This window comes from Manis pentadactyla, chromosome 4, assembly GCF_030020395.1.
Source record: "Manis pentadactyla isolate mManPen7 chromosome 4, mManPen7.hap1, whole genome shotgun sequence".
NCBI lineage: Eukaryota > Metazoa > Chordata > Mammalia > Pholidota > Manidae > Manis > Manis pentadactyla.
The window spans coordinates 88,222,458-88,249,745 of record NC_080022.1 but is presented as its reverse complement, the minus strand read 5'-3'; the positions used below and the strand labels follow the sequence as shown (position 1 = coordinate 88,249,745).

At 34.4% G+C, this 27,288-nt stretch overlaps 1 protein-coding gene across 1 annotated transcript in view; it reads left to right on the top strand.

Moving 5' to 3' along the window:
- Positions 1-349: 349 nt before the first annotated feature.
- OLFM3 (olfactomedin 3) overlaps positions 350-27,288 on the top strand; it is a 170,844-nt gene continuing 143,905 nt past the window's right edge. The window contains exon 1 of the mRNA XM_036879055.2: positions 350-790. Coding sequence (XP_036734950.1) covers positions 722-790 — 69 coding nt within the window. The 5' untranslated portion in view covers positions 350-721. The remainder of the gene's footprint in view (positions 791-27,288) is intronic.

Sequence of the window (27,288 nt, the reverse complement as noted above, 5' to 3'; positions counted from 1 at the left end):
TTCAACAGGCTATTCATAAATGGCATAAATAGCAGTGGATATATATGCATATATAATAGCTAAATACTGTGTGCCTTGAACCAAAAACACCCAATGATAGTCTGCACTACAAACTTTGTTTAAAGCATTAAATACAATATCAAGTCCTCTGTCAATGACAGCAGAAGGTTCCAGACACTACTTGTTTCATAATCCTGTATTCAGCTAACTCTCTACATCTCTGCAGCTCAAGTTACCAGCAAATGCTGAACTGGAGCACTAGATTCAATGCTTGTTGGTTAACAAATTCCCCGCAAAATATCTCCCAAAGCCTCAGAAGCTGTAGTGATGTCATATCCGTTGCCCAGGTCTCCACACCTCTCTCAGCAGTTACTCCCTTTATCTTTCCCTCTGGTCAAAACTTTTGAGCGGGGCTGGCTGGATAGCAGAGAGAGAGGTTAAACCGGGGCGCAGGTGGGAGCTGCTTCAGCACCTCGGTCAGCGCCCGCCGCAGCCCAGCCCACCGTCCTACTCGCAGACACCCAGCTCTGAGAATGCCTGCGGAATGATCGCCCCCCAGGGCGGCCGCCGCTGCAGCCGCTCCCGCTGCTGCTCCAGCCACAGCCGCTGCCTCCACTCCGCTCTGACTGGCAGGCAGAAAGTGCAACTGCGAGGGGAAGGTCTGCAGTGAGTGGAGCGGCCACATAAAAGAGAGTACAGAGGGGCAAAAACCTACATCAGAATGCAGGCGACGTCCAACCTACTCAATCTCCTGCTGCTGTCTTTGCTTGCTGGATTAAATCCTTCCAAGGTATGGGCAATATTTTAACTCTTGTTTGAAATAAATGTGCAATATGTAACAAACCGACCAAAAAGGCAAATAAATATGAAAAAAAAAACGGCACGAAAGACAGCTCCTCTAGCTGTCTTGTGGTGCCTGCCGTATCCCCACTGTTTGAAAGATACGGTGAACTACCGGAGGAACAGCTCCTCAAGGTAGAGTCCTGGCGAGAGGGGGTGGGGACCAGGAGCGAATATAATGTGCATGGGCAGCGGGCAATGCGGCTCTCGGGGGAATTTAGCTTATTCCGTATCCAAGTGCTTAACGTTGTTCTGAAGTCGGACGGGTAACGCAAAGAAAGAAGGAGTTAGCAGTTGAAACAGTGCAATTTTTAAACATGTATTAGGAGATGGTGCACCTTTTCTTTGTTGAAAACAGAAAGCATTCTCCAGCTGATTCTGGTCAATAACTCCCATCGCAGACGTGCTGCGGTTTGCGTCCTAAACATTAAGGATGCTGCTTGTAACACACAGGGCAGATCAGCAGAGCCGTAGTCTGCCATGGCTGAGAGGCTTTGGTGAAAGGGGCTTGTGTTTATTTGCTTCTTTCTTTTCATTAAGGAAACTAGGGGGCACTGAGGAAGTTCTGATCACCACTGTTAAGAAACAGGAAGTGAGAATCCTATCAAACTAAGGAGGGCAATAGGAAGGATGAGTTGTCTCATAGCCGTTGAACTCTGAAAATTATCCAGTACGGGCAATTAAAGTGAACGCTCACCTTTTTTGATAAAAAAGCAGAAAAATATGGAGAAATGCTTTCAGCGATGTATTAGAAAAGTCTTGATGATAAAGTGAGATAATTTGAGAACTTCAGCATTCTAAGAAAACCATAATTATCTGAAATAAGCGATAAGGCATCTGGTAAAAAGAAGGGCATGATACAATTTAAAAATTATTTCACTTATTTAGCTTGTCAAGAACAATTTGACAAAAGGACAATTGATGCCATGTAACAAAACCATTTAAAGCTGTATTTCGGAAAACCGTGAAGTTATTTTTAAAGCTTTACATCATCTGTGTAGTGTAGAGAAATTAAGTTTCTTTTAATAATTGAACAGAACTAAAGATGTAACCAAGCATAATTTAATATTGTGGTTGGCTGACTATTTCTAGGCCTAACATGTAGGTTATAGTAAAATTTAGAATCATATCATATATACTTTTAATTATTTCTGTGCATTTTTCATATTTACATAGACCTGATGAGAATAAAATCATTTTATTTTAAAACTATGGTTATGCTGATAGTGTCACTGTGAAGTCTTTATATGGTGTGTGAATGCCATCTTAATGATCTTAATGGAATATTTCACATATTAAGGGGTATTTTAAAGCCTTCTATATCTAGTAAAAAGTGCTTTTGCTTTACATTTTTTAATTTTTTGTTCTTTTTGCCTCTGGATCTATAGTGACACATTCTATTTTAAGTCTCATCATAATATTTTGGTTACAACTTTTGAACATATTCCATTATAAATCTCTCTTGAAATATTTTTGATAAAACATTTTTAAAAACAAAGCTAATTATTGAGTTACTTCAGAAAAAAAGGTCTTGACTAAAGTGAGTTTTGTCATGTTTTATAAAGAATTTAAAAATGCAGAGCTTTACTAACAACTCTTTGTGTGATTCACTTTGTCTGATATCTGTAATACATGTCTTCACTTCCTGCAACTCATTCTTTCCTCTAATAAAATATATATAAACAAAGAAGAGCTTCTGTTAAATAGTGAGATAAGTGCCCCAAATAAATGATGCATTTTTAGTCAATATGATCTTTTCTAGTATTAAGTTTATTTCTGATTTGAATTAAACATATTACAAAACTTTTCTTCAGTCTTAAATGTGGCTGCTTAGTTCAACTGAGCTGAGAAATCCAAGGAAGGAAAGGCATACATTAACTTTCCAAACTGTCTTTCAGCTTCTAGATACTGCAACACTATGCAAAGAACAGAAGATGGTATTTTGCTCTACACCATACATGACATTATAGAGTATACTAAAGTGTTCATATCAGTGTTTTTAACCTTTAAAAAGTTTTGAGACTGGAAGGCAAAATATTGTTTTAAAAAGGTGAATAAAAGCTAGTTTTGTATATTTTATCAAACAATTGTTGACCATCAAACTATTTCCTCCACACCCCACCCCAAAATCACAAATGACAGCACTGAATTCGCAAAAGAATTGTTAATTAGGTTATGAACTAGGAATTTTCTCATATTTTATTAGTTATTATGCTAACTACTTAAGAGTATAGTTAATAAAATTAGCATTCATAGTACAAATTATGCTTGGTGAAATTGAAATTAAAAATCCAATAATGTACTACCACATAAAACCACAGTTTTTGGATAACTAAGTAACAAATAAGTGGTAACACTTAAATGTACAAAAATTCTAACATCTAATTTTTTTCTTATATACTTAAATGTTAGGACTGATTTCATAATCATTTATTTTTAAAAATTCATTTAAGTATTCTGTATTATACTTCATGTTTACAGTAAACGTGTATAATCACACATGTATACACACAAACTGGCTAAATAGGAGTGCTCTTAAAATTGAATAGAATTATTTTTCAGTTGTAAGATTGGCACATGTATCAAATATTGGAAATCTAAATGTTAAAGAATGATGATTGTATATTTATCTGGAAATAAAAAGGCTTTCAACAATAGTACCAACTCCATTTTATGAATGACTATATAATACTTATATTTATGATTAATTTCCTGGGAATCGAGACTTACCGATCTTATAGGACATTTTATAAAATGCTTAAGTATCGCCATCTTATGGCAAGATAAGTTCCTTGAAAATAATTTTATTTTTAAATTTTAAAAAATGCCCAAACTTCTATATTCATGAACTTACTTTCAGCATGCATTTACTTTCTTTTCTCTCACTTAATATATTAGAAAATAGGCAAAATTTGTATTTTCCTTTGGCAAAGAAAGTCAATTCACCATTAATTAATTTTTGTATTTTTATATAGACAGATTATCAATTTTCCTCTCCGGAAAAGTATGAGAACTATGCTTTCTTAATTAAAGTATTATTAACAAGTTCCTAGTTCCATTTAGAAAACTCACTGGTATATCACTTTGCCTATTTTAAAAGGGATTAATTAATTTCATTTGTAATGGAGTGTCTGATTTATAGGCAATATGCCAAATCATTCATTCAGTAAGTAAATTTTAAACTGAAAACTTGTAGGAAGTTAAGTATTGCTCCATTTTTTACAGAAAGGACTATTTCTGTGTAGGAAATTCCTAAGAGCGGCTGCTAGATGGCATCTCTGTGCTTTTAAACTAAAGGCATTCAATTGTAATGACCTTGTTAGTATGAGAGTGAACCTATTTTTCTTTTACAAGATTTTTAGCAGACCATTATTTGAACAATGTAACAAAATAGTAATCCCTGTGAATCAGAACCATGAATTTCTGTGCTCTGCAATGCTGAACTATAAAGAAAGGAGAATGAATATAAATGTGACTGTGTGAGTTTCAAACGGAACATTTACACTGGGGTCAGACAGGTGGGAAACAGTTAAAAAGAGGTGACATGGGAATAGCCACACATTTCAGCGACTATTGAACTTTAAAGCAGCCACACTTGCGTAATAAATATATTGCAAAATGCCTAAGCATGCTTATGTGGAGAACACATTTACTATTGTCTTACCTAGAAATATCTTAAATAACTTATCACCATGGTACTTGCTGACACTCCAGACATAAAATGTAACAATGACTCAGCAATAATCTTCAACACCAAACTGTCCTTTCTGTCCAAAACAAGTCAGCCAATTAGAGCTCTTGCCTTAAATAAGACAACTGCTTTAAAGCCATATAAATAAGATGGGAGCTATGAGAACTTCAATAATAATACTGTAAAATGTTTCATAACAAATCATGTATAAGTGCCCTTACTTATGTTTTCTTACTGCTATGCAAAACTATCAAAGACCTAATTGGCTATAAGTAGACTGTACATATAAATCTAGTTAAAATTCTTATTCTACAACTTTTAAGCACAATTGATAAAACAAAAAAACAGCAAAAGAAAGAAACTGAGATCAGTATCAATTTGCTTTAAAGTTCACCTTAAAAATATTATTTTGTATCATTTGTATGCCAGAGACATACTCTATACAAGATCAACATAAATTAGAACAGAAAATATGGATCAATGGCATTGGGCAAGGACCTGAATTATGCACCAGTAAACCCTGATATGGTAAAAAGTGAAAAGTTCAATGTAACCCATCCATGTTTTGAAAAAGCAAATGGCTTTCCCACTTTGACTTTATCCCATCCTCCTTAACCCAATTAAATTTTTATTTGGGAGAAAGTATTCTTTCTCACTCTTTCCCTTGGCAATTTGGAAAGGTTACAATGTAGTGCTTTCCTTTATTTTCTTTTAAATCCTATTCCCTGTAACTTTTCAAGTGTTCTCTTTAAAAATGACTACTGTAATGATTGATAAGTGCTCTTCCAGGAGGGAAAGCAGTACAAGGCTGAGAAACATAGGGGGCAGGACTCAGAGTCCCTCAGTTCTCATCCCTACTTTGCTACTAATTAACTACAGTATATATAATTTTGAGGAAGCTGTGATCTCAGTGCCCTCACCGGTAAATGAAGGGCCTACATGTTCTTAAAACATGTTTGTGAACCCGAGGATGGCTGTGCTATGGTCCACGTTTGTGCCCTTCTCTGCCCCATAATTCATATGTTGAAACCTACTGCCCAAAGTGATTGGGTATTAAGACTGATGTAAGTGTCTCTAGAGAGATAACTCCCTCTTCCCACCATGTGGGGCACAACAAGCTTGTAACCTCGAAGAAGGCCCTCCCCTGACCATGCCAGCACTTGATCTTGAACTTTTGAGCTCCAGAATGGTGAGAAAGAAGTATCTGTTTATAAGCTCCCAGTCTAGGTTATTTTGTTATAGCAGCCTGAATGGACTAAGATACTCTGTTTAATATTTGATCACTCATTAAAAATCAGTTCCTAAGATCAAAAACTTTGTGAGACCTGGGGATCAACCCGCCTAGATAGTATCATGAAGTTTTCATCGTCTGTGTTTGGCATTTGGAGCCTTCAATTTTCCACTTCCTCGTCCATCAGCCTCTCCCTCCCTTCTCTCTCCAGATTTGTGATCCATGTACTCGGGCTTCTATCCATTCACCCATTAAACTTTGCTCCCCTGACAAGACTATCTATCAATTTAGTGGATCTGAAAGCCAGCATGTTTCCTGCTTTAGCTGTAAGTCTTTTATTTAATGAAAAAAATTCCCTAGTGAAAAGTAAAGTAAAATATTATTTCCCATATAAAAGGAATTGCTGGTGTATTGAAGACATGTAGAAGATATTTGGGAGGGCTACTTGTAACAGGTCCTGCATATTTATTGCTGACTCTTCCCAAGCAGGAATGTCCTTAAGGATTTTAGATTGGCAATCATTAGAAAAGCCTCAATTTTTGTATAAACCAAATATATAAAGGAAAAAAATGAGACTGGATAAGGCTGTAGCTTTAGGAGATAAGACTCATCATTTGATTTACTTAAGTATTAATTAGCCATCATTTTACCTTAAAATGAAACTTAATTGGCAATAGTGAAATTAAGAAAGGAAATACAAAAGCAGATAATTGTCTTGGAGGTTAGATGAGAGTGAGTCTTTGGAATCATCCACATTTGCATAAATATACATGTGTGCATATATGTAAACAAATTATTTCACAATGGCATCAAGTCAGTAAGGTGGCATAAAAATCTATTTAAACACTCACTATCTAGGAACCAGGTTTAAATAAAGAATAAGATGTTGAAACTGGCCATACATCTACTCATTCTATGCCATTTATCAATTAAAAACCTTGAAGGATTTTTTTTTATTAATGAAGCTAACATTATAATGACAATTTTCAAATATAATTTTAAAAAGTTGTATCCCAAAATAATAGTAAAGTAAAAGGTGAAGATGTGCATGAAATCATAAGAATTTATTTTACCTCCTAACTGTGCAACTCTTTAGTAAAACACTTAACCTTTCAGAAGCTAAGTTTTCATAACTATGAAACAGATGTAATAGCAATTGATTTACAGTTATCGATGATGTTAGTTTATATAAAAATCCATTTTAAACCATAAAGTTCTATGCAAATATTCCACTAACATCAGTCACTATAAAAGCAAATCTAAAGTCTGTTGTGGACATAAGAGAAATATGTTAAGATGTTAATAGAAAAAGTTCTCATGTCTCTTCTATTGTGTTGTTCCCCCTTCTCAGCTTTAAGAAAAGTGAGTGCCATATAAAATTATCAGCAGGGCTTTTCAGAACCAGCCTTTAATTTTGGTCAAAGCTCCAGTTTCAACACATTACTTTAAAGATTCACATTATATTTAATATTCAAAAAAGCATATCTTACAAGTTTACTATGAAAAAATATAAGACATGAGTGGTTCCATAGTATTAGAGCCAAACCACATAAAGAAAGGAGTTTTTAAACTAATCATGGAGAGTAGACTACAGAGAGGATGGATATATTTAAGCTAAGAACATATCAATAGATAAAACTGCTTTTTTGACCTTCTTATATCTTTGCAAAGTATACCAATGATAAAGTAGTTTAAATTCTCTCTAAGATTTAGAACTATTAAAGAAATAAGGTTTAAAAAGGAATTTTCTCAAGTTACTCAATCTAAAAATGTTCAGGACAGAGGTCACTGTCTTAGTCCTTATAGGATGCTATAACAAAAAATACCACAGACAATGTTTTTTTAACAACAGAAATGTACTGCTCACAATTTATTCTGCAGGTGGGGAAGTCCAAGATGAAGGCACCAGCATGATCAAATTTTGGTGAGAACTCTCCCCCTAGTTTATAGTTTATGCCTTCTTGCTGTGTCCTGGCATCATTGTAGGGGCTAGGAGCTCTGTGGAATCTTTTGCATAAGAGCACTAATCCATTTCATGAGGTCTCCACCTTCATGGCCTAATCACCTCCCAAAGGCTCCACTTCCTAATAGCATCCCAATGGGCACTGAGATATCAACATACTAATAAAGCCGGTGGCAAGGGTGGTGGATGCAGGGAACAAACATTTGGACCTCACAATCATGAAGAAATGATCACTTTTATGAACATACTTTCTCTGCTCTTTTCTCTTGGATTGATTTCTCAGTTCCTCTGTTTATAATGGTTTTCCTGCTGTTCTCAATAGAGCTAACTACAAAATGCTTGAAAAGACCTGACCCTTAATTAGCCACTTAGTAACTTTTCTTCTGCTGTTGCTCAGCCAAAAGCAAGTCTACCGGAGTAACTAACTCATGAGTTGACTCTTTCTTCTCTGTTAACCCATGTAGACGATATGAAGGGTAAAAATAGATGAGAGCAACCATGTAGTATCTAGGGTAGGCCCTACCTATGAACAATGAATATTTAAGAATTGTACTCTCCCAAAAATACTTGTACACCATACCACAGCAAAGTTTAATTTATTTCTGTTACTTGCTACAAGAGGATGCAAACCCTTTTCTTGGAGGGGCAGGGTGATCAAGAACTGCATAAGACCATCTCTTAATAGTGCCAATAATTTGAATGGCACTAATAAAATACTCAAAAATATTATTGAAACAATGAAAAATAGACTTTCTAATAACATTTATGTTTTGTGCACTAAAAACAAGATGTTGTAAAGCATGTACCATGAAGCTATGCCTTCTGTTTTTCTCATATCAAGCCTTCAGAAGAATAAAAATAAGTTCTAAAAGAGGGTAACAGATGCTGTCGTGCTCATGCTTTCGCCTCTCCCTAGAAAGCTCTTTCCCTCTTTCCCATATGTCAAAATTTTACCTATATTTTAAGATGCAACTCAAGTGTCACTTCCATAAATCCTCCCTGATTCTCCTTGCACACCAGGATGAAGTAATTCTGATAAACTAAGAGCTCCTATAAGTAAAGAATCATGATTTATTTATCACTTGCACAGAATGGTGTTCAGAGAACACAGATCGAATTGGATTTCTTATGTCCCCCACAAATTTGCAAAGTACTATTTGTAATCTAATCATTCTTATTACACTTACCATTTTGATTTAAAACAAAACAAAATTCAGACATTTATTCTATCTTTTCCCCTACTAAATAGTATTACAGCTGAGGGAAGGCTCTTTGTCTTGGTCATTATCTTTTCCTGTCTAGGAACTAAAACAGTGCCTTCTCAGGTAAAATATTTACCAAGTACTTGCTGAAAAACAAATGAACAGATGAAGAAAACATTCAGAGAACACTTAAAAAAACTTAAAATGCTGTGTTAAATGTTACATGAATATAATCTGTGATTTTGCTTATAATAGTACCATATAAATACTGACTCCATATTTGTACAACATTACTGTATGACTGACACACCACCACCATACAGAATAACATTAAATAATTAAAAGCAAAATATAGGTAATACGGAGTTATATTTATCTGAATTGTCAATTTCTAAATATAATTAGAAACTCAGAATTTTCATCAACTTTGTAGGCTAAATGTTCTGGGAAGAAATGTCAGTAATAAAATTGTTCCAATAGCACAAATAAACAGCTATCTAGATAACCCAAAAAGGAGGGCATAGAGTGGAGATAAAATCCTTTTTCTTTTTCTAACTAAGCTAAAGATGATTTAGAAGCATTATACTATGATGATTTAAATAGTATTAGTAGAGGGACCAATTCCAGATGGTAGGATTTCATCAAATAGATAATCAGTATTGGAAATGTTGATTCACTGGCACCAAAATATCACTGGTGAAATACTGACTTACAAGACACCATCATTTCTGGGAATGATCTGTGTTTATGGTTGTTTAGGTAACTGTTTATACTGTTTATCTGAAATTAGTATCAGTGGTGGGTATTTTACACCTACATATGTCTTATGTCATGACAACTATATCTTAGTGCATACCACCATAGTACTAAACAAACAATTATCCAGTTCAAGACTTACTAAAGACTTTTTATTATACTTACCATATATTATTTATACCATACTATAGATATATTCTATTCTTTACAGTGAAATGAGTGCTAGACAAAGTCAGTCAAAAATAATTCTTGTTTGATTGGCATATGCCTTAAAGAACTCTAGGGATAAGCTGGAGGTTATGTATAGACAGTTATGAAGCTCATGCAGAAGAGGTAGTTATTGTAACACAATGACTCAAAAATGGGTATAAGATATTTGAGAGTAAGGAGTCAAGCAGATGGAATAGAACAGTAATTTACTCATGGTACCCACTGTTGATGCCCAAAGCATCATGACATCCCTCTCAGTCAAAGCAAGGAAAGATTCCAAGTCTAAATATTTTTCCTGAAATAAAAATGGAATAAGACTTAGAGAAATGAAGAAATTACAAATAAGCTTATATGTAGCATGAAGGTGACTACATTCAAATATAGTTAAAAGAAAAAGAAGGGTTGAGAGGAGGTATTTGTTTACACATCAGTGAAGGATTGAAGCTTTTAGAGATGACGTGCACATTTGCCAATGTGTATTTAACTTTCTGAGTGAGGGTTATTGCCTCTTATGAACAACACACACCCCACAGAATGATTGCATTCATTAATCTGAGACCTGGCCACCCTTCTCCTACTGTTGGCATTCACTTTAAAACAAGGTCTGTAATAGTTCAATCTTTGATATCTCTTAGTAAGAAGAAATAGAAGGAAGGAAAAGGCATGGAAATATTTTTAAGTTCCTTTTCTGTTCTTAACTTGCATCTTAACTTTGCAGGTAGCAGGTAGAAAGGCAAAAGAAAAGTGATTGCATTTTATTCATTTGTTCATAATCATTTCTTTTGGGAAAGCTACCTTTCAAGGGACTCAACCTTATTAATAATAACAATATATAAAATGAAAGTAAAGGAAGAGAGAAAGCAAACTGAAAAGTTCATAGTATTGTGGACAGAGTACTAAATTAGGAGTCAGGAAAGCTGAGCCCACACAGCTTGGGAACTACCTAGTTGTATGGTTTTGGCCAACTAACTGAACGTTTTTGGTTTCCATTTCCTTATATACAAATGAGGATATTGTACTAAATGCTCTTTTTTTTATTGGTAGGCCATCCTAAAATGGTGAACATTCATCCCTTATAAATGTAGCTCCTCACTCTTTCATCCTCCTTCCTTCTGCTCATATACTCTCCAATTGTTAAAATTAAGGTAATACCTAGGATTCTGATACTTTGAAAAGAAAAAGTGATTTTTTTGAAAAGAAAAAAGACTGATTTCTGTTGAAAATCAAAATTAATGTCATTGAGAAAATCACAGCAATTCAGTCATATACATATAGTGACATAAAAATACGTAAGTACATTTCATATCCCAAGCATTTCAGCATATTTATCATTTATTTTGTATCCTTCCCTTTCATTAGCTTTTGTAGATTTAATGAAAAATAAAAGAGTGAATGACATTGTGTTAGTACTGTCTTTTTCTGACAATAGTTAAAAGATTCAGTTACAGGAAATAGACCACCTATTTTAATTCTGCATAAAGATAAAAATCTCCTCTGTAGCATAGCTGTTGGATGCTAGCTAGCTACTGTCCTAAATTTCTAATATTGAGGAATGAGCTAGTATTCAAGAGACTGGATTATTTTTAATCAAAAATAATTAGAAAGTTTCTTTTTATATTGAGTTATGACTTCTAATAGTGTCTTTTACTAGTGAGCTATTATCCTTTATTTGGCTAAATACAATAAGAAAAAAAGTATATGGATTGTTGAAGGCAGAATAATGTCTCCCCACAAAGATATTCATATTCTAACCCCTAGAACATGTAAATGTGTTAACTTACATGGCCAAAGGGAATTTGTAGATGACTAAATAAGAACCTTGAGATGGGAAGATTATCCTGGATTTTCTGAATGTAATCAAAAAGGCCCTTGTCAGGGAAGGCCAGATGCTCAGAGTGAGAAGAAGAAGAGAGGATGACAGAGCAGAGATTGGAGAAAGGCACTTTAAAGACAGGGAAAGGGGCCAAAAGCCAAGGATCATGGGCCACCTCTTGAAGATGGAAAGCCATAAACTGGATTTTTCTCTAGAGCTGCCAGAAATACAGCCTTGCTGACACTGTAATTTTAACCTCATAAGACTTATTTCAGACATTTACCTCCAGAACTGTAGATGCTAGACATGTGTTATTTTAAACCACTGAGGTTATGGTAATTTGTTACAGCAGCAATAGGAAACAAAGACATTAGTTTAGATGATAATAATTAATATCTACACACAAAAGTAAGTCAGCCAAATGATGCTGTAGTCTGTTTGTGAATACTGAGGTGAAAGAGACCATAGATGTGAAATTATAGTGAGGTCAGAAAAGTATAAAGTTAGAAAATGTAGAAATAAAAAATTGCTTATTAAAGATGACTAATTAGGTAATAAATAACCCTAACTGAATTCCATGATAGATTATTGTGCTCCTTAGATAGCATTTATAAGATACAAAGTGAGTCTTTTTGTTGAATCTCACCCGCAACCTAAGAATTAGGTGGTTGTAATTTCATTTCTTTGTCAGCATAGGATTTAAAAGCATTTGATAAAAGATTCTTTATACTAGATTTGTAACTTACAGTGAAAATACAAATAAATTGGCTACATGTGATTCAGTAAAATGGTGGTGATGGTTCCTTTTTCACTGATAAAATTTGATCTAACAAAGGAACTGGCATGTCTTCAGAGAAAAGCAATTTTATTTAGAAAACCAATGCATGTTAAACAATGAAGGTATAGTCAAACGTGATGATTGCTTAGTGACATCCCACAAAATATAAGAAGGATATACCCCTTTTACATGGAGTTGAAAAACAAAAATTTGTGTTGTTGAGTTTGCTTATTTAACTTCAAATAATTGAGATTTCTTTTTACCTTTAAGAAAATGTATAATGTGAAGAAAATAATTAGTCCAGAAATGAGTGATTCTCAATGACTTTAATTACCACATATGATAGAGTAGTCCACTGGCATTCATATTCTAATAAGTGTTTAAATAAATACTCAGGCCTGGCATTATTCTAAAGAGAGCTGGAGATAAAGGACTTTTTGAAAAGTTAGTTACTACTCTAAAAAAGCCCTACTTTTTTTACAACTGGAGAACTCACACAAGTGTACTAGTAATTGTAAGACTGTACGATATATTCTATAACAGAGATTTGTAAAGGACACAAGTAGAAGATAGAGAATGGACATCTACATAAGATTGGGGCACAAAAGAAAATCTCCTTTTGTTTCAAGGAAGATCAGCAAGACAGTAAAGGAAAAGAGGGGCATTCCATTAAAATACAACAACCTGTATGAAGTCACATAGATGAAAAAAAAAAGATATGCAACCCTGAAGAACTTGTTTACATGACTTAAGGTTTTTTACTGCTAATTATATGGGAACCAGAAGAAGTTGATGCAGATAAAAAAGAGAGCTGTGGGTGACATTAAAATGGTAGAAAAATTATTATCTCAAATTTCTAAGACTTGATCTGTACAATATTTATAAATGTTTCTGGACTTTAAGTTAACCTAAAAAAAATAAGCAAAACAGAAAACAGATGCATTACTCAGAGTTCTCCAGAGAAACAAAGAGGATGTATGTATGTGTGTGTATGTGTTTGTGTGCACGCATATACAGGTGACACTTGAACAACACAGATTTCAACTGTGCACGTCCACTTATACGTGGATTTTTTCCAACAAATACATTGGAAAGCTTCTTGGAGATTGTGGCAATTTGAAAAACATCTTATTTTCTCTAGCTTATTCTGTTGTAAGAACAGAATATATAATACACATAACATATAAAATATGTGTTAAAAAATATATTATCAGTAAGGCTTCTGGTCAACAGTAGACTATTGGTAGTTAAGCTTTGGGAAGCCAAAAGTTACACGTAGATTTTCAGCACCATTGGCATCCCTACCCTTGTGTTGTCCAAGGGTTAACTATAAATATTAATATATATATGTAAATATATAAAACCGTGTGTGTGTGTGTGTATAGAGAGAGAAACTATACATGTATATGTGTGTATATATATATATATATATATCATATATAAAAAAGATTTATTCTAAGTAATTGGCTCATGTGGTAATTCCCAATGTAATTCTCAAGATCTGCAGTCAGTTAAGTCAGCCAGGATAGTGATAATGTAGATTCCATCTAAAAGCCTTCAGACTCAAGACTTAGAAAGAGCCAAAGTTTCAGTTTGAGTCCAACAGCAAGAAAAAAATTGATGTCCCAGCTGAAAGGCAGTTAGGCAGAAGGGAATTTTTCTTATTCAGTCTTTTCACTGCATTCAGGACTTTAACTGATTGGATGAGGCCCGAGGCCAACCTGTATTAGGGAAGACAATCTGCTTTAACTCAGTCTACCAATTCAGTTGTTAACATCATCTAGAAAACACCCTTGCAGACACATCCAAAGTAATTTTTGACCAAACCAGGGAACCCCATAGCCCATTCAAGTTGACACATAAAACTAACCATCACAGAAGTAACAGCAAAACAAAACTCTATGTAGATATATATCTAAGTGTCTCTTATATTATAATCTATTCCTATCATCTATTTATGTATTTAATGTCATCTCTACCTACATATCTAGCTTTACAGTTATCCACCTATTTATGTCAAAACATAAATTAGAATCCCAACATATACCTTTCCCCAAAATCTCTATGATTTCATTGTGATTGTCCCTTCCTCAACCACATATTCTGACTGGGCTCCCAAGAAATTTGTGACCAAAGATTCTTTGCACTCTACATTCCATCACCACCATCATACATGAAAATTATTATTATTACTCAGTTATTAAAATTATTATAAATCCTTTGATAATGAGTCTGTTGTCAGAATGGTTTTCCCAAAATAAATGATCTACTATATTGTCATCTGATTACAAGATGAATCTGGCTTTGTTAAATTGGCCTGCCATTTGGCATCACTTAAAACTTAGGTTACATGTTGATTTCAAATTCTATTGATTAGCATTTTTTTTATGATTTAAAGTACTTTTTTTCATCTTGAACTAACTTGGACTAAGGGAAATTACTTTCTTTAATCTTTGTTATTTTTCCTTTTCCTTCCTTCTTTCTTTCTTATTTTTTTTCTGTTCATTCAAAAAACACAATAAAACCCTGCGATAATGTTAAAATTAGACTTTAAACCATGTAAAATGGGTTGCCATGTTGCAACAAAATAACAAAATGACCAGAGTAATACTGGTATGAAAATCAGAGCCGATCACCAATTATGTGACATTCACATCATCAGGACTTATGGTGAAAGATTTTCAATGTAGTTTCAGAATATCTGCCATGTACCCAGCACAATCTGGAATCTAAGGATACAGCAGTAATCAATAACACAAAAATCTCTGCCCTCATAATACTTATGGCCTAATTAAAAATATGCAATAAAATAAACAAAATGTTACATGGTAATACATTATGTGAAAGGAAAATAATACAAAGAAGAGTGAGATACAGCAGCATGTTGTGGGATAGGGACAAACAGAATATATCCCACAATAAATGTTATACTTGAGCAAAAGCAAGAAGAAGGTAAGGGGGTGAGCTATGTAGATGCTTGGGCAAAGAGAGTTCCAAGCAAAGAAAATTTTAAGTACAAATTCAATAAAGCAAGATCATACATGGCAGGTTTAAGAAAAGGCAAGGAGGCCAGAAAGCAAGTGAAATGAGCAATGTGACTAATAGAAAATGAAATCAGCAATTTAGCAGGTGGCCAGGTCATACAGATCCCAATAAGTTTGAAGGATTCTAAGTGGGATGAGAATATACTAGTGTGTTTTGAGCATAAATGTGACACGATGTAATTTGTCTTAAAAGGATTATTTTGCTGAGTGAAGTATTTACTTCTGGTGTTAAGAAGGAGAAAGACCAAATAGTATAAAAAATGAAGTTGGTGTTGATGGTGGCTAACAGAATTTTTCAGTGAATTTGAAACTGGCTATGAAGTTTTTTGTCTTGAACAACTGGAAGGAAATATGTCTCTTGAGATGGAAAAAAAAAAAACACTGGGAGAGATCAAGAGTTTGATTTTGGACATGCTGAGTTTGAAATGTCTGTTAGACATCCAAGTGTAGTTTTGATAAGAGTAGGTAGTTGGTATTTGAAATTCAGTGGAGAAGTCTGGACTGAATATATCATATTAGCAATCATCAATATGTAGAAAGTATTTAAGCCCATGAAACTGGAGGGGATCACCAAGAGAAGTGGCCTGAACACTAAGCTTCAAATACTTAGAGGTAAAAAGCTGAGGGAAAACCAGTAATAGAAACTGAGACAGAATCAATGAAATGTAAGGAAAACTAGGTGAAAATACTGTCCTGAGAACAATGTGAATAAAACGTCTCAAGGAGAAATATTTATTAAATTACTAAATTATAAGCTCTATATGGACCAAGTAATATGAAAAAAATTAATCATTGTCTTTAGGAATGGAAATCATTGGTGACATTGATGTGTGGTTTCAATGGATTGATGGTGACAAAATCCTCATCCTAATGGATTCAACTGGAGGAAGGGCAATTAGACACAACAAACAGTTTAAAACAGTACTCCTGAGGAATTTTGCTATGAGGAGAAGAGAAATGGAAGGAGTATACCCACAGGAGCAGATAGCATCAGACATTTTTGTTTTGTTTATATTTAAAATAGGAGAAATAATACCATGTCATAATGCTGATTGGAATAGTCCATTTCATTTGCATGGTAATAAATCAATGAAATAATGGATTTTAAATCCATTTATTTTAAATAGGGCCACAGAGAGTTCCTCTATGGGAACAGGTGGAAAGACAAAATACATGTGTACAAATGCTGTTGGTAGTTTAGATAGGGAAGTGGAAGTACATGGAAGCTCTCTTGTAATTGCTTTCATTTTCTCAGTGGGATAGGAGGATGGGTTATAGAGAAGAAAAGATTAATGTCCTGAAAACCGCCATTAGAAGCAAAGAGGACAGCTTTCCCACTGCCACGTTTAGTGACAGATCAATGTGGCAATGGGCTTGAGAGTGCTTTAGTGGCAGCTGTGCACTAAGGGGAAAACCAGATTTCAATAAAAGTTAAAAGGCAAAAATTCTCAGAAATGTGAGTAAACATGAGAGAATGTCACTAATGATTGACTGTGAGTTTGTCACATGTTGCTATCTGCATTAACTTGATAATGAATATTTCATGTACATAGAAAGAGAAGTCTGAGTTTTCCCCAGGAACTAGTTACTTTTTCACTGATTCTATGAAGAAGTTTAGCCTGCCGAAATCCCCCCAGATGTGGAAAATGTATAAAACCATTAACTGGTTGGGCATTCAACACAGATTATAAAAGAAAGTGGAAAGATGTATCACTCCTTTCTCCCTCACTCTGGGCCAGATTTATCTTAGATGTCACATCATACTCAGGGGAAGACTGATCCATTGAGTGTTAGAAGTTGATATGATATAACCAGGAAAGAGCGTGGAGCTGACAGGAAGTGGGATTATGTATTTTAACTATATTGGGTCAAACCTCTGAAAGTTTCCTGGGAACATGTTTAAAGCAATGCAAGAAAGTTGTATTGCTGACTAATGTGGGGGCTCTATGTTCCAAAAGCAATTTTCCCATGTCCAAGACAGCATATTGTTTTAGCCCCACCAAACACATATAGCAAAATTTGTTCCTTCCATAAATTCTGAGACTAAAATAAAATCTTTTTTCAATGTACTATATTAGTGGAAAAAAAATCCATAGTTTATTATATTTAATAATTTATTTCTGTTCTAGCATATGCCTACGGAGACATGGCCCACTTATGGCTCTTAATCTTATGATGTCTTTCTAATTATCCAACAAACATAAAAGAAGAAAAATGTTTAGTCTTATGTGACTAGAGCAAGGGAAAAAATGATTGATGTGAATATTATTTTTATCTCTCTTTCTATAGGATGACATTATAATAGAGTAAAAGGAATGTGTGTAAAATAATGGAATGATGTTAAACTAAGAATCTGGAAATAGAAAAATTAAAGCATGTCCCTGTGTATTTGTGCACATGTGTGTTTGTATTGTGAAAGAGAGAAAGTTTCACTTGGTAACTACTAGTGTAACACTCAACAATTGAAACTATTTACGTTAATTATAGAATTTAATGAACAGCATGATCTACAAAATATTTTTAAATGCAACTTGATTATTTCCAAATCATGTAATAATCTCCTTGTCCTACAAATTTTATTTGAACTGTTGTCTAATTGAGATCTTTAGAACTCATTGTAAAAATAGCTGAGGTGACTTTCAAGTTATCCTATCAATTAAGAAAATATGGTGATTTAAATTCCTCATGAAAATTCTGTTTATATTAAAAAAACTTGTTTCCTTCCTCGATTTTCTTTTTACCTTTTATACAAAAAAAGTCATCTTTAATCTCAGTCACAATCAATAAATAGTTCAAATGACAGAAAATTGCAGTACATTTTCTTGATAGAAATGGTAAGAAATTACTTGTCTTGCTTGAAGTATGTAATGTCTCTCAAAATCACACATTTCTCATTATTATTATTATTATTATGGGGAAAATAATACTATTGTCATGGTACTACATGAGGGTTAAATAACATTTTGAAGCACCAGGTCAAGTACCTGAAATTTAGTTAAGTGTTAAATAAATAGCAGCTTATTTTTCAGTTAATCAGTGTTCCAAAATATTACTTGTGCTATATGTTCTACTTCTTAACTAATGTGCTATATCTGTACCCTGACATTAATGATTCAGTTCATCTTATCCAATTTTACATGATTCCCAGTATATCTTATGAAAAAGCAAAAGATACATATTTCTTTCAGAAACTCTCTACCTGCTCCTGGCCCTATCCTTATAAAGTTTAACGTTCTCAGATTGTCTTTTGAAACAGTGATGTGAAAGTCTTTATATTTAGGGGACAAAAAGAAGAAAAAGAAAGTCACAAAGACCCTTCAAAACAAATAAGGCTGTGTCTGTGGGAATAAATCAAGAGCACAATTATTTCCCCCCAAAAAAGAATGACAACCAATGCTTTACCATAAGGGTTGATAAAGGAGGGGTGGAAGAACACAAATTTTATATGTTCTATCATTATTCACTTACAGACCATTTCTGATAGCTTGAACATTACTTCTGTTGTTGAAAATTCTTTTGTACAAAGTAAGATAGAACTGGATTAACAAATGACCCTAAAAGTTCCTTGCAATTCTGAGATGTATTTCAATTCAACAAATCTTTGCTAAGCACATATTCAGTTCAGGTTCCCCAGATGCTGTGGTTTTAATTTGTTCCAACTCTCTATGCTCTTTTTGTATTCATGCCCATTTGGTATTTATATAGAATCATAGCATGTGTTCAAGGAAAAGAGAAATACAAATATCTAAATTTAAGCTAATTATGGTCCAGCTCTTAGCAAAAGAAAATATCTCAAAGAACTCAATGATTCATTAAAGATGTCAGAATAGAATAACATCAGTTACTGGGCTATCTGAGAACTTTTCCCAACCATTACAGTAGAAATGTTGAAAATGAGGAAAGGGTTGATTGAAACCCCCAAATGATTGTTATTTAATTACAAATCCTTTTGGACACTTATATTTTAATAAAGGTTGTTAATTCTACCTCTAGCATAACTGTTAATACACATAATTTGTATAAGTACCATTGAGATTTCCAGAGGGTAAAATTCCTAGTTTACTGTTACACATTTTTTATTAACAGCACTGTTAACAGCAAATAATTCAGGGAAAGTTATTCAAATATGAGCTACAGATGTATAATGCAATAGCTCTCTCTTCCTCATTGTTCCTACTCATGTATATTTTAAATCATGCCAAGTAAATCTAATGAATGTGTAAAGGATTTTGAGATCATCAATAAAGAGGGAACAGATGGAAAAGTTATCTTTCTTGCAGTCCCAGCACATGCTAAGGCTTCAAAAAATTTTTTTCTTAATTTAAAAAATATAGCAGAGTGGTTAAAACTCATAGTTTTGATCAAGACTTTCTATTTATTAGCCATGGAACCTTGAGAAATTATTTAACTTGTATAAGCCTCACATATATAAATTCAGGGTAAAATGAAACCTATCTCTTAATATTGAGAAGAATACGAGATAATATTTTCTGGGAGTATCTAGAACATAGTAAGGCAGGGACAATAAAGACACTAATACCAACTGGAGCCAGATAGCTAATTCTATTATTGGTATTAGTATTTTTGCCTCTGTGTAATTATCTCTTTTTAGGTCATCTATTATGTAAATCCTCTCCGTGCTCTTTACAAGGTGGAAAAGGCATGGGTGTAGCTAGAAATCAGCAATAGTCTGTCCATTCCTGGGCATCTATCCAGTGACCAGATGGTCACTACAATCCACCTGGATACATGTAATTCCCCTGCAAAATACCAGGTCAGAGTTCCTTAAGTGGAATTTAACAATAAAATGGAGTAATTTTAAATTATTAGGTAAATTTATTTTAAATGTCTAATGAAAGAGATAAACACAAGTCACTAATTACAAATTGTATTGTGTCCTGGTGTTTTGAGACTTTTGTCTCTTAATTTTCTGTTCTTTCCTCTCCTGTTACTAATTTTTCAAAGAGCTTAAGATGTCCTAATTTAAGAATGTTCACTAAACTACAAATGTACTTTTATGCATTTAACTTGTAACAAATCGTCAAAACGTGCTTCTGACTCCTCCTGTACTTCCTTCACATTGCTTTTTTTTATGTTCTTTTTGTCATTTTTGTAGATTGTTTATATACTTTTTTCAATTCTCTGTGTATATTCCACTGCTTCTTGTCTTCTCCTATTTTTTCCTATTTTTTCTCCTATACCCTCTATGCAATGAGCTACACCCTCCTGCCCTCCTCTTTTGCTCTTTTCTGATAATTTCCATCTATATGGAAATAGCAATATCTTATGAAAGCATTGTGCTACTTGTTGTACTGCATTTATAATAAATGATTTACAGTTTCTGTGGCAATGCTTACTTGTAGTTCCAAATGACATTTTGCTGGCTGAAATTCGACTATTTTTATCCTCAAGACACATTGATATTTTGGCTAAAAACACTGGTTGTAACTTAGAAAGCCACTAGAAAAACAGTTCCTTTAGGAAACAAAGAAGATTATAGCAGATATTTTATTGATTACTCTACCTACAACAAAAACGACACATTCCAAAAACAGAAAACTTTAAAAAATGTTTTTACTATTAATTCTTTAATGCCCAAAGGACATTGCTGTGGTTCCATTAAGGTAAATGGATCAGTGCACAAAAATAAGCTTAAATTCATTTTAAAAACTAAAAGCACCTGTGTGATTTAGCCTGATAATTACTTTATAGCCATGGGACTATGTAGGTGTGGTGCTGTGCCACTTTAAATGTTAATCTAAGCGTTATCTGACAATATCCACACCACTGTCCCCAAACAGCAACAATTTGCCTGGGAGAAATCTGGATTCGGAGGTAATTTAGATAATTGAAATAATTTGCTTCCTGTTGAGCAGAGAGGATTACATGCTTTACTTTCATCTGCAAAGCACAACTCTCCACGGAACATGTGATAACCCCATACTTGTTTCCCATTGGTTGAGTTAAAAGTCATAATGCATTCAGTATACAAGTTCCATGGTAAAAGTGACTGAGCAATAACTTTTTTTATGTCATCAACACATAAACAACAGTCGCATCAACCACATAAGCAAAACAAAAGCATGACGTTCCATTACTGAGTTTCTTCTTCTGCGGAAAGGAGAATGAGGGAACACGAAGAACAAATGGGATTGTTTCTCAATTCCTATTTATCCTATACCTTCTTCCAGAGAATCTGCTTTAAGAGCATGGTAGGGCAGTCCCTGCTTCAGGGGCTTATAATCTAATTGTGGACACTGGTCAGATCAAACAGTGGATAAATAAATAGCAAAACAATATAGCATTTGCAAATTGTCAAGATACTGGTTCAAAGCAAAAGCATGAGGAGATGGTAGGTTATACAGCATTACTTGATCCTGTCAGAATTTGATTAAAATAACACCTTGCATCAAAAAACCTAACACAGGCACAACAGTAAGTGGACAGGAAATTATAGGTCCTTATCACCTGCATAAGAAGAAACTGAGAACATGTCCACTATGGTATAAAGATAAAATTATGAAAAGAGAACCATGGTTGTAACATCCCAAACTAAAGAAAGTGAGGGAACCACAGGCACAACTGAGGGGTGGGAGTCCTTAAGGCTGTCCCGCTGTAACCCTGAAATCACAGAGCTGAGGGATGATACTTAAATTCAGTCTAGTTACAGCTCCTAAAATAGAGAACTATGAGTTAGCTGACTTTAAAATAGTATCCTCTGTACAGAAATGCGCAAAACCCTAAAAGACCCATTAATCCACTTATTAAATCATGCTTTCCTGTTCTTATTTCACAGACCACTAAAACGTGAAATGCTAGTCATTGGCAAAAAAGCATAAAACACAGAACCACCAGTGAATTAAAACATCTGAGTAATAATTGTTAATTTTGCCAAATAATTTTTGAGCACCTATTATGTTTTAGGCATGAAACTCTTTGTTAGTGGTATAGAATCTCAACAAGTTACAGAAAGGAGAGTGCTGACTATCAGAGGGCTAAGAAAAACAGAGCATATGGGTGATATAAACTGGGATTGAGGTTTAGCAGTAAGGAATTTGGCAAGTGAATTCTCAAATGGTAGTGACCTTTTGTAAGGGTGAATAGTTTAGGCTGTATGATTTCAGAAACCCTGGGAAAACATTAAATCAAGACAAATTTATTTTCTATCTACTTCTCTTATTAAAACCTTCTCTAATCTCAAATTTCGTCAGAAAAAAAATAGCATTCCATGTAAAATCCTTTTCACTGTCACCTCATCTCTCTAGTACCTTGACACTTTTTGCCATAGCCCTAACAAAAGATGTACTATTCCAAAGACATCTATGACTTTTGGAGTCTCCAATCGTTTGCTTTATGATATGTATTTTGCTTAGAAGACCAATATTTCTACTCCAACTCTCAAAACCTACTGATCCTTCATAGTTTCAATCTGCCCAGACAAATTAGCTTTTTCTTCCAGGGGTCCATAGCACTTTTTCTTTCTGCTATAACATTTAAAGAGTCTAATTTTTTAGAGTCATTTGTGTTTGTGTCAGATTCCCTCATGAACAGCTCAAGACCAGAAATTCAATCTTCTTTATTTTTGCAGCTGCCTCAGAGGAGGCACACAGTAGCTTCTCAGTAAGTGGTCATTGAAGGGACTGAGACCGACAGATGTGTAAACTCACTTTTTGTGGTACATACACTCCAAATTCAATAAACCAGCAGCTTGCTCTCCAAGTGAGAGAGATCTAAGCTTTTCAGCACAGAGATGACCTTAGAAAAGAATTAAATTTACAAAATGAAATGTAGACCTTCTTGTTTTTAGCAGTTGTGGACCTTGTATATTAAGGACTCAACCTGGCAAAATTACTGGACTGTGCTCCAGAGCACTGAAGTTCTAGGCCTGGTCAACAATGCTGACTGACACAGACCCTCACTGAGCTCTCTGGAACTTGATGACTTCATCTGAAATTGAAATTTAGACTCAGTTTAAAAAATTAAGTTGATTAATTTTATTATGCTGGTTTTCCAGACCAGCATTCTAAAGTATAATTTCAATAAATAGCCAATGAAAGATAATAAACATTTCAACCAGAAAAGATAATCCACTGGAAAATATTATTCATCAAGTAGCAAAAGGAATGCATTTTTAATATCAAGATCAAAGGACTAATTTTCTGTTTTTGCCACTGAAATAAATGAGAGACAGCAGACACTACAGCCTTATCATAAAGATATTTCAAAGTGGCACAATTTCCAACATAAACTGAGATTTATCGTATCTTTCTGGAAATATCACAGGCCTTCCCTCTAATGGGACAGAAACACTCTCTCTGCCCAAGGAACAGTAGGTGCCATATCACCATTACTTTCTTAAAGAAATATGAAAGCAGTAAAATTAAACATCAGAGACTTGAAACACTGAGCAATACTTAAAAAAATACTAGTTATGCCACACCGTTATAAATCTATAAAGAGAAGAATCCAATTTAAGAAATATTTACTGAACTATGAACTCGAAAGTTGACTTTTTAAAAATTGTCTTGAAGTCCAGTTTAGGAAAACACACACACACAAACACACACATGCACACACACACTAAAATACTTAAAGCAAAGCTAAATTAGATTATCAATCTACTGGCATATAAACTACATAAAAGAAAGACATTCTTTTATATCTCTTTAGAATACTTTGCATACTCTTAACAACTTGATTTAGAATAAATAAAAAATGATCTAACCAAATTGATATTTTTCTGTCAGCTCTATTCTATAGTGATGAACTACAGTATCATCTTGGACATCTCGAGGTCACACTAAAGGCTGGTCTGATCAGGCCTCATAAAATAACTTTAATATTGAAAAGAATACCATATACTCCAATTAAATCACTCACTGAATTCAATTCAAGAAGCACTTAAACTGAATGCAGAAGTTTTTCTCTACTTCAACCAAGTTTTTGGAACTTCATTTTGGAATATTTGCATCTTTGTAAACTATTAATGCAGTTTGGCCATCAAAATTCTGCCAACAGGTGCGGCTATTCTCTAACTAGCAACAAGGAAAAGAATTTATCAAAAGAAGAAGAAAAGACTTGAAAATGTAGTTCTAGTATTCTTAAGCTTTCAAAACCATTTTCTGTATAAATTTCCATTTCACATTTGGCATAATACAGCTGAAAAGAAAAGTCTAGGGCCATCCTAAATGGTAATGTAGGAGTTATCCCAAATTCCCCTCTCTCTAATCCAACATTCAAGAGATCACCAATCCCTGTTACACTGCACCATTAATCTGACTTAAATCTGTCCTGCCACTCCAATTCTTTTGTGAGTGTTCCAGCTCAGGAATTCATTTCCTCTCACATCTGGACTGGAACAACTGAAGCTTACTTGTCTCCTATTCTCTGCTTTCTTATTGTATCCTCAACACTGCTCTGAGCATCTTCTTTCTGACAAAGACTGAAAATGCAATTATTTCAGAATCCTACTCAAAAATCTTCAAATCATTTTCATGATCTCAGAACAAAATCTAAACTCCTTTACATACAAAGGTCTTCATAATCTGCCTATACATTGTTCATCTCCCATCACACAAGCTACCCCTACCCCACACATTAGGTCCAGAAGTGCTTCAAAATTCAAAACATGATTTTGTGTCATGGCACCTTACATGTATAAGCTGTTCCTTTTGATGGGAATATCCTTCCCAAGTTATCCTGCCTGCAAATTCCTAGCCATGCTTCAGTGTAAACTATTCCTCATGAGTGAAGCTTACACTAGCAGAAAACTGGAAGGCTCCTTTTCTCCTTTGTATTTAGAAAAATCATTACAAGGGCTAATTTTATTATAATTGCTCATGTATTTGTGTTTATCTCCCCACTAATATGTGAGAACCTTAGAGACATGAATCAGCATCCTATCTTCATGATTTTCATCCTCAGAGCCTGACAGAATGCCTGACAGGAAGTAGGTGCTCAGTAAATGTCACAGGAGAAAGGAAGAAAGGGAGGGAGGGAGAAAAAAAAGAAACAAAGCAGGGACAGATTGAAGAAAGGAGAGAAGTACTACTTAGCAGAGAGTAGTATTTAGACAAAATACCTTGTCTTCATCTTCTCCCCAAACCCTTACCTCAAATATTTTTTTTCATAGTGATATCTATAGTAAATAAATACCAAGAACAATCTTAAAGTGGAAAACATATATATGTGTATGTGTGTGCAAGTGTATGTGTGTGTGTTTGGGTGTGTGTATAAAGAGTCTGTTATGATAAAATGTCAATCTATAGCCTGAAGGGTACATCAGGGGTCCCTGAGAGAATGAAGTGTCAGCTAACTCCATTAACTCTGTCACTGACTTGCTGGTAGGGAAAGAAAGCCCCCATTTTTATTTAATTCTCCATATAGAAATACTACCTCCTCTACCCTAGTCCCAGTCCCCTCTTAGAGCTCTGGCTCACTTATTTTCTCCATCTTTTTGAGACTGACATCCAGTGATGCCTTGACTTCAATGGGGCAGAAAAGACAACAAAGAGAAGAATGACCTGCCAGCCTGTCTAGTTATCATGAACCTGCACTTAAGAAAGGCTGGCATATAACTTTGTGTTTAATGAACAAAATAAAGCAACTGTCTAGTTGGCTTTCTGAAACTTGAAATGCATAAAAGGAAAAGTTAAGGTCCCTCTTGACATGCTTGACCCCAAAGCAACAAGCAACTGATCTTTAATGAAAAGAATCTGTGGTAAAGGGACACTGAATAAGAGAAGATGCTGGGAACCGAAGAGAGGGCACTGTCACTGACACACACAAGCATCCACCCAAACTCCTCTAAAGGAAAAAGGGTAGGTAACAGGGTACTCAGGATATATGAGGATGGAGAAATACAGCCTGCATGGGAAGGGGGGTCTGTAAATCCATTAGTTAACTATTATAATAGGATCCCTAAGACACCTTTTTATTCTACTGCTAGGTTATCACACTTCCAGACCATGTCCTTTAAATGGAAGGTGTGCACTCACCTAGCCATCTTGTCATTTCCCTTTTTCCACTGACCAGGATACAAATGAAAAGGCAGGACCCTGATCCAAAGAAGGAAGCTGTGTGTAGGCAGTTAGCAGAGCTTGTAACTAGCCCTGGATAACTGATATTTTGACTGCTACACAGGAGAAATTAATTGCTATCTTGCTTAAACTATTTTCTTCTGTTTTTTTGATACATTAGGTTAGACTGTACTCTAATACAGGAAGGTAGGTAAATCCAATACAGCCATAGTAGCCATGGTATTTGGGTGTTAGTCAAAGTGAAATGGGAAATTGTAAGGAATTTTTAAATAGAGGAGACATTTAAGAGTAGACATCAGTAGTCAGTTGGACTACAACTCAGAGATATATAAGAAATGTGAATTAGTAAGTGGTTTGGATACAGGTAGTTATTGAAATCCTGAATGTGTATTAGATCCCCCCAAAAATGATACAGAGGATGAAAACGTGCAGCTCAATGTACAGCCTGTAGGAATTCCAATAGGAACAGCAATAGTTAATTAACAAACAGGACAAAGAAGGAACAACCAGAAAGGTAGATAAGTAAAATGTTAATGAAACAACCACATTTGCCTAATTTCCACAGTAAACATTCAGAATATTTTCCCTTAGTGAACTTAACATTTCATTTATTTTATATGTGAATTTTTATTCAAGTAACAGACATAAGAAATGTACTAACTCAAGTGAGATTAACAACAAAAAGTAAAAGTATTTGAAATACACACAGATCCATCAGATT